General features: G+C 47.7%; 1 protein-coding gene across 2 annotated transcripts in view; it reads left to right on the forward strand.

The window, feature by feature from the left end:
• LOC126992115 (uncharacterized) overlaps nt 1-9,114 on the forward strand; it is a 52,802-nt gene extending 43,688 nt beyond the window's left edge. The window contains exons 10-11 of one of the 2 annotated variants that reach the window (XM_050850785.1): nt 4,373-4,506; nt 9,021-9,114. In XM_050850785.1, coding sequence (XP_050706742.1) covers nt 4,373-4,506; nt 9,021-9,059 — 173 coding nt within the window. In that variant the 3' untranslated portion in view covers nt 9,060-9,114. The remainder of the gene's footprint in view (nt 1-4,372; nt 4,507-9,020) is intronic. The other variant, XM_050850784.1, reaches the window with a different exon arrangement.
• The last annotated feature ends 256 nt before the right edge of the window (nt 9,115-9,370 follow it).

A 9,370-nucleotide genomic window follows, 5' to 3' on the forward strand; every position in this document is an offset into this window, starting at 1 on the left:
TAGAGGAACCCCAAGTGGAACAGCTCAGGGAGCTTCTCGTGAGAAATGCAGATGTGTTTTCCACAGGAGACCTGGACTTGGGGTGTACGGACCTGGTAGAGCACCACCTCGACACAGGTAGCCACCGCCCAGTGAAGCAAGCTCCTCGAAGGATGGCACCAGCCCGTCGCAAGGAGATGGATGAGGTAATGGATGATCTCCGGCAACAAGGGTTAATCGAGCGGTCCAGCAGCCCGTGGGCGTCTGCTGTAGTGCTCGTCAGGAAAAAGGACGGTTCCCTCAGGTGCTGCGTGGACTACCGAGCCCTCAACGATCTCACCATCAAGGATTCATACCCACTCCCACGGATCGACGACACGCTCGACGCCTTGGTGGGCTCCAAGTGGTTTTCAACACTGGATATGAAGTCTGGGTATCACCAAGTCAAAATGGCGGAGCAGGACAAAGAAAACAGCCTTCTCCTACGGCCAAGGCCTGTGGCAGTTTAAGGTTATGCCCTTTGGCCTCTGCCACGTTCGAGCGGCTGATGGAGAGGGTGCTGGAGGGACTTCACTGGAAGACGGCACTCATCTACCTCGACGACGTGATTGTCTTTGGCCAGACCTTCGAGCAGGAGATGGAAAGGCTATCAGAGGTTTTCGCCCGGTTTAGAGCTGCACACCTTAAGCTCAGCCCGAAGAAATGCTGTCTGTTCCAAAAGGAGGTCCAATACTTGGGACACATCGTGAGCGAGGCTGAGTACGCACTGATCCTGAGAAGGTGGCTGCGGTAAGGGACTGGCCGACACCCACCAACGTGAAGGAGCTGCGGAGCTTCCTCGGTTGTGCTCATACTACCGCAGGTTTGTGAAAGGCTTCGCTACGATTGCTGCACCACTGCACCTCCTGACGAAGAAGGGGCGCAAGTTTGAGTGGACAGCGGAAACTCAGGTTGCCTTTGAGAACTCAAGGAGGCCCTCATCAGCTCGCCCGTACTCACCTACCCAGACCCCTCTAAGCCTTTTATACTGGATTGTGATGCCAGTGATGAGGGATTGGTGGAGTGCTGTCCCAGGCATGTGCCGACATGGAGCAGGTTGTGGCCTACTTCAGCAAGAAGCTCACCCCAGCCGAGAAAACTATTGCGTGACCCGGAAAGAACTCCTGGCAGTAGTCAAGAGCCTTGACTTTTCCATGCTTACCTGTACGGTGCAACTTTCACCATCCGCACGGATCACGCTGCATTGCGGTGGCTGAAGTCACTGAAAAACCCTGAGGGCCAGCTTGCTCGCTGGATAGGTAAACTAGAGCAGCATCACTACACTATTGTGCACCGATCTGGACTAACACACGGTAACGCCGACAGCTTGAGCCGGCGCCCATGCCAACCTGAGTGTCAACATTGCCTCCAGAGGAAAGCGTCCAGAATATGTGCCGCCGCACTACAGTGGAACAGACAGCGGAGGTGCCATGGGAAGACTTGGGAAAACTGCAGCGGGAGGACCGAGATCTGAGACCAATTATGGAGTGGCTGAGTCAGTCGTCAACGCGACCTGGGTGGGAAGTAATCTCGAGAACAAGCCCTACCACCAAGAATTACTGGACTCAGTGGGACACTCTTCGGATAGACGACGGGTGTTGCAGCGCTGGGTCTCTCATGATGGTCTTGACCACTACTGGTCCACGGTGTTACCTGTGAAGTCCCGGAAGGCGTCTTGAAAGAAATGCACGACAGCATCACCAGCGGACACCTAGGGGTAAAGAAGACACTGAGTCGCCTGCGCCAAAGGTTCTACTGGGTTGGCATGAGGAAGGACGTGGAAGAATGGTGTCACGCGTGAGGTGTGCTGTGCAAAGAAGGGCCCCAAGAAGCGTCACCGTGCCCCACTGCAACTATACCAGGTTGGAGCCCCATGGAGCGGGTGGCAGTGGATATAGCAGGACCCTTGCCTCTGACGACGAACGGAAATAGGTACATCTGTGTCACAATGGATTACTTCACCAAGTGGCCGGAAGCCTCGCCATCCCTGACCAGGAAGCCACTACCATCGCCAAGGTTTTGGTGGAGGAGTTCTTCTGTCGCCGGTGTGCCTAACGAGCTCCATTCCGACCAGGGAAGGAATTTTGAGTCCACAGTCCTTGCTGAGTGCTGCAAGCTTCTGGGTATCACGACGACCCGGACCACCCCTCTGCACCCCCAGTCAGATGTAATGGTGGAGAGGTTTATTGGGACGTTGGGCCAGGAGTTGGCCAAGCATTGCAACAATGAACAGTCTTCATGGGATCAGAAGCTGCGCTTCTCATGGCCTACAGGTCTGCCGCCCACGAGACTACGGGGTATTCACCGGCAAAGCTGATGTTTGGACGTGAGCTGCGATTGCGGTGGACCTACTGACAGGAAGGCCTCCTGGGGAAAGCCTTCCAAGGGCGCCTCAGTTTTGCCCGTCAACTAGAGGAACGGCTGGAAGAGGTGCACCATCAAGTCCGTGGTGCCTTGAAGTTCTCCGGGAGGCCATGAAGCGCGGTTACAATATGAGGGCAAGCCACGTTGACTTCAAGGAAGGAGACCGAGTCTGGCTTTACAACCCGCAGAGGAAGAAAGGACAGTCTCCGAAGTTACAGAGCCCTGGGAAGGCCCTTACACTGTGCTAGAACGCCTCTCCGGCGTGACTTACGAATCCGGAGAACGGAAAAGACCAAGCGAAAGTTGTCCACGTCAACCGCCTATGGAGGTACCACGGTCCGGGAAACTACGCATGGAACAACTACAGACACCCCCCAGCCGACGAAAACGCAAGGGACGTCCAGGACCGAGAGGAGGTCTACGACGACGTAGGCCTCCTGGCCCTTTCAGCCGAGGGAGATAACCTCGGCCGGCAGATGTTCAGGGACACCCCAAGAAGCGGACGACGACGAGGCGCACCAAGAGACAGACGCAGGAGGCAACGAACAGAAGACAGAGACAACGCAGGCGTCCACAGCGTCTGACGATTATTATGTTTTGATTAATTCTCTTATGTTTGTACATAGTTAAGTGTGTGATCGGGACGATCACAATTAAGAGGGGGATAGTGTTGTGCTGGAAGCTTCCCCGGCGACCATAGGCCTCTAGAAGGCTCCGGAGAAACGAGCAAAGGGCGGGAGGAAGGCGGGCCGCGCCCACGGGCGCGCCAGGCGCCAAGCGGAAGTGTTGCCAACTCGCATATATTTATGCTACATGTTCTTGTATGATCTAAAATATACTGTAATATTCTAGACTGTACTGTTCTGGATATATATAGGAGAAGAGGGCGAGAGAGAGTCAGTCCCAGTCATAGTAAGCTAGTGGTAAGTGAAGAGTCAGAGTGAAGTGTACTACTAAAGAAGAATATTAAACTACAGAAACTGTGCAAAGTGTTTACATATCTCCCTCCCACGGAGTCTCCTGACGGCGACACGGAACCCAAGTAACACGTCCGGCATAACAGTACCGGTACCATATATGCTGTCAGTATGTATAATAGGTAGGGAAAGTTGGCACCAGAACTTTCCTAATATCTGCTGTAGTGTTATTAGATAATGAGTCTTTTCATAATACCTATATACTTATGTAGAAAGTAAGTACTCAGAGAGAAAGGGCCGGCACACTCCGGTACCGGTACTAACGGTACCAACGATGATGTCGAACGCAGCATGGCTCATGCTTGATTTTTTTTTTTATTTCATATATTTATTTATTTACTTATTTATTCATTTATATATTTACACACACACACACACACACACACACACACACACACACACACACACACGAACTATCCTTTTAAGATGTGTGTAGCCTAGCATCGTAAGCTGTTCCCTACATAGTAGCAGCATTTTCCATATACCATACGTCATTATATATATATATATATATATATATATATATATATATATATATATATATATATATATATATATATATATATATATATATATATATTAAAATATAAGGCTAATAATAACTTTTATAAGATGATGTGTGTCATCCCAAGGAGTTCTCCCCACACTGAACGATAACGTTTCATAAATCCATTGTTCTTCCACACTCAAAAAGGATCATTTTATCATACGAGTTAAAATCATGTGCAAGTATTAACGTTGATTATTGATTTTATGTTACGGTTTGAGTAAAAGAGTTGGACATTATAGTAATATAAATAGCGGAAAGATCAGCCATTGGTAGTTGCCAGAAAGCAGAGTCAAATTAGTGACACGATAATTGTTTTAGCATTAAATGGATATTTTCACCCCCAACAAAGTACTGTTACTTTCTTTTATTTATAAGCAAGTGTTTTTATCAGGTATTTTACAAATTTATTGCTTGTGAATCAAATTAATGATTTCTCCCCTTGGTCTGCCTCACGTAAACAAAGATAAACCACGAAAGTCGCCGCCAGTGACGGTGCGCAAGGCGGCTCCCAGAACCGTCCTGCTGGTGTACACGCCAAACCTTCACCGTCAGATGGCTGCCCTCGCCGCCCGCTTGAAAGAGATGACGGAACTGCAGGTATGTGTATTTACCCAGTTGTATTTACCCAGTTGTAATTTTACAGGGCCTGGGCTTACGCTCGTGTGGTCCCGTCTCCGTATCTATAATTATCCAACTTTTCCTTGAAACTTTGCACACTCTTCGCCGATACTATTTCTTCACTTAATCTGTTCCAAACCTCTATATTTCTTTGTGGGAAGCTATATTTCTTTATGTCTCTTGAGCATGGTGTGTGTGTGTGTGTGTGTGTGTGTGTGTGTGTGTGTGTGTGTGTGTGTGTGTGTGTGTTTTCGTATTTTTCATATAATTTTTTTAAACTTAACTAGTTTTTTTTTATTTATTTATTTATTTATTTTTTTTTTTTTTACGTTATTGCCTATTGCGCCGGTAGGCATCTTCCCGGTGGGGCCTGATGGTCGGCCCAAGGCTTCTTCCAGGTGGGGCCTGATGGTCGGCCCAGCCCGTTCTGGCGCAGGCGAGTGTTTATAGTGGCGCCATCTTGCATTGGCTCATGCTGCCCCGAACTCGTTCTTGATTCGCAGGACGGCTTCCTCTAGAGTCCGGGTTGATGGGTGGTCTTCAGGACAGCATGTGGGTAGTTTTAAGCCACTCGGCGGTGACTGAAAATCCGAGTGGTAGCGTGAGGATTGAACCCGCGTCGTCCATCACGCTTGGCGAATGTGGGTCCAGCACTTGACCACCGCCACCCTAAGTTTGACTCTCACAATTCATTTCGTAATTCATTCCTTCATCAAATGATCGGTTTCATTATATTCCAGAAGATTTTATTCTAATAGTTTCTTGTGATCTACGAAAATAAACTCCTCCCCTGTAACCATTACCTGTAAATCATTTGTCCGTCAAAAAGTAGACCTTGCCTCCTCTCCAATGCAGCGGCCTCAATGTGCTTGGTGGATGCTGGAAAAGGTGAAATGTTTTGGGAGCTGGCTGGGCTGGCGTTGGAAGGCTTATTTCCAATAGAACTAAAGACACTGTCCACTGAAGTGCAGTAGGGAGCCAGTACAGTGAAGGCCGCTGAGCCATGCCGTCGCTGTGATCAGAGTAAAGACACCGAGCACAGAACACAAAGATGAAGTATTGAGTATTGCAATATTGAGCCAGTTGATAGGTTGAGGATTAGCCCCTTGTCTTGGATTTCCTACAAGAAGACATCACCAAGCTGCAGGAATGGAACGAAAAGTGGCTGCTACAATTAAATGAAGAAAAATATAAAGTCATGCATTTTGGGAGGGGATATCCAGCACACCAATACCACATGGAAAGCACTCCACTATCAACCACAGATGCAGAGAAAGGCCTGGGAGTGTATGTTACCAGGCTACCACTGAAAGGCAAATACGTGTCAATCGCAGCGGATGGGTTAAACAGTGACCGTCTTCCAGGGACGGGCGACAAAATCCCCTCTAAAAAGGAGGACATAATCCGTAGGAGAGTAATTTAGAAGGCAAAGATTTGTGCCAGACTGATAAAGGCTTTCGAGATAGCTAAGGCAACAACAAAGGTTCACGAAACAACTGAGAGAAGATGACCAGGGTGGCCTTCTCAGACGCTTCCACCTCTCATGCCACCTACATCCCTAAGTCTATAATTATATACCAAGTCAAGTCACTCTGCTTGAAACACTGCGACCGTGCAGCAGGAGGCGGTTTTGGGCGGAGCAGCGGGATGGCGTCCCTTGAGCCCCCCAAAAAATATACCCGCCAGTTCAGGAGTGACTAAAGTTGGGGCCGTATGTGCATTCTCACCTTCTTTCACAGCGCGTTCAGGCAAGCCACTGACGAAAAAATATGTCTTTTTATTGTGCTATTGCGTGACTGTAATTCCAATGACTACAAACGGCGGTGTGGGGTGTGAGGGAGGGCATGTTGAAATGATTGATTTAAATTAGTCCGGCTTTCCTCGTTTTCTCTAAATCCCTGTTTCTACATTCTCTAGTTTGGCTCCAAGCAGTGTCACGCATAAACCACGCCTCGGCCGTGTCTCCTCCCACAAACCTGCGTATGACTTGACTTGCTGTATATAGACTTAGGTCTGAGGCACAGGAAGAAGAACTGGTAGAAGGAAACGTACGCATCTAAACAGTGAACCCGAATCGACTCCAATAGTTATTTATACACCTTTAGATTGTTGAGAATCTAGTAAACTAATATATAACACTACCTATATGCTGCTGTGCTCCCCAGATTTTCAATACATCCTAACTTCAACGACTTCGTTCAAGTGGAGCACCGGAGAGCAGAATGGGGTCAACGAGACATACATCAAGGTAGCCACTATCAATAAAATTTGCCTACACCACTATAGCGTACTTGTGTCGTCCAAGAAGCCCCTATTGACAGCCTACAGCTAAGTCTATATACACCAGGTCAAGTCATACGCAGGTTTGTGGGAGGAGACACGGCCGAGACGTGGCTTATGCGTGACGTTGCTTGGAGCCAAACTAGAGAATGTAGAAACAGGGATTTAGAGAAAACGAGGAAAGGCGGACTAATTTAAATCAATCACTTCATCATGCCCTCCCTCACACCCCACACCGCCGTTTGTAGGCATTGGAATTACAGTCACGCAATAGCACAATAAAAAAGACATTTTTTCGTCAGTGGCTTGCCTGAACGTGCTGTGAAAGAAGGCGAGAATGCACATCCAGAGTACACACACGGCCCCAACTTTAGTCACCCCTGAACTGGCGGTATTTTATTTTTTAGCTTCAAGTGACGTCATCCCGCTGCTCCTCCCCAAAACCGCCTCTTGCGCGTACCGGTCGTAGTTTTGAAGCAGTGACGTGACTTGGTATATATAGACTTAGACCTACACGTTCTACAGCACCTAAAAAACAAAAATGATCTCCAGTAGAACCCCCCTGGCCGAATCTATATAAGTGATCACAGAGGTCAGAAGTTGATAGATGTTGAGGATTGTTTAAAAGCTTTAGAAAGACAAGAAGCTACACTCTTAGGACGGTAGTTTGAGGGATTAGAGCAGTCACCTTCCTTAGGCCCAGGATACATTTGGGCGTACTAGCAGATGTTGGAAGGCAGAGAATGAAAGTTTGACCAGGCACTCCATCTGGTCCATAAGCCTTCTGTAGATTCATGCTAGAGAGGAGATATAGAACTAATCATTCTTAAGATTTATTTTATAGGCATAGTGAAGTCATATGGAGGATGAGTAGGAGGAATATACCTTCCCTGAAATGTCCGGACTGAGGAGAGGTGGGAAAGATGAAGAAGGAAAACTGTTAAATATATTTCTGGAGAGGGGGTGGCTGAATGGATAGCGTGACGGCACCGCGTTCAGGACGACGCGAGTTCAATCCCCGCCGGTGCCACCAAGCTGGGATTTTTCAGCCGCTGCCGGTGGCTTAAAACTACCCACATGCTGTCCAGAAGACCACCTATCAACCCGGACTCTAGATTCTAGGATTAAAGATGAGCTCCGGAGGGCAGCATGAGCCAATGCAAGATGGCGCCACTATAAACACTGCGCCAGAACTGGCTGGGCCGACCATCAGGCACCACCGGGAAGAAGCCTTGGGCGACCATCAGGAACCACCGGGAAGAAACCTACCGGCGCAATAGGCCACGACGTAAAAAAAAAAATAAATAAATAAATAAGTCTTTGGAAGAATTAAAGATACCAAGGTAGTGACATTTTCTATTTATGAATGAATTTTGGGGGGTCGAAGATTAAACCGCGTGATTCCGAGTATAAATGTAAGGATCATAACTAGCAAGAGTTAAAAGGCTTAAGGAGCTATTACACTGGGCAAATTTTCCGTGGATCTTCAGTCAAACCACTATTTCCGCTGGCTTGGTTCTCATATTTCCGTGGTTTTCTGACGTGTCTGACGATCTTCCAAAGCTACGGTAGATTTCACCGAAGGACGACGGTATTACTCACCATCATCAGCAGCAGCAATAACAAGAAAGAAATGAGAACCACGCTAGCGGAAATCGTGGTTTGACTGAAGATCCACGGAAAATTTGCCCAGTGTAATATATAGCCTCTTTAGGTACCTTTTGTGATCTGTCTATATAGCACGAGAACAAGCGTGATTGAACTAGAGCTTTTTAGCATAAGTAGTAGAGAGAGTACGTGGAATGTGTGCCTCCATTCCAGAGACAATCACCTCCGTAATGCGCTGGACACACACGGAGGGGTCTCTGAACTTGAAGCCGTAATTTTTACATGGGAAATCGAAAAATTACTATAGTACAACATCAATTTGTGGTCCATATATTATCTGAATTTCTATCTATCTTTGGTCAATGGACTCTATAAATCTGTACCAAATAAATCTTAGTGTTGGGGTGAGTAATATAAGATCTATATATTTGTATCTGTCTGTGGGCAATAAATCATCTAAACCTAAATCTTTCCGTAGCCAATCAAACTATCTTAATCTGCATATATCTGTGGTCAGTGAACTATGTTAATCTGCATATATCTGTGATCAGTCAGTGAACTATCTTAATCCGAATCTGAATCAGTCTGAATCTGTGCACTGCTAGATCGAGGACCTTCACGATATGAGGACCAGGACAAGCTGAACGACCCGACGGTGTGGGTGACTCGGCGCCTCATGGACCCCAACACCCGCTTCATGCTGGCCTGCTCTACCGTCCACCACGACAACAAAGAGCCCAGTCAAGAGCTTCAAGGAGGCGCCACCACTTCCTCCTCGACGACTTCCTTCAGCACTTGCGTTCATCCAGTCTTGCCTACGACTACACACACGCCTCCATCTGGTCAGGTACGACTATAAGAAAATGGGGTATAGGGCCAGTTTCACAGTTCCCCATGATTGGTTAGTAAGCTCCCAAACCAATACCAGAAGCTTCGAAATTTCCATGTATAGTGT

Source organism: Eriocheir sinensis, unplaced genomic scaffold (assembly GCF_024679095.1).
Source record: "Eriocheir sinensis breed Jianghai 21 unplaced genomic scaffold, ASM2467909v1 Scaffold400, whole genome shotgun sequence".
Lineage (NCBI taxonomy): Eukaryota > Metazoa > Arthropoda > Malacostraca > Decapoda > Varunidae > Eriocheir > Eriocheir sinensis.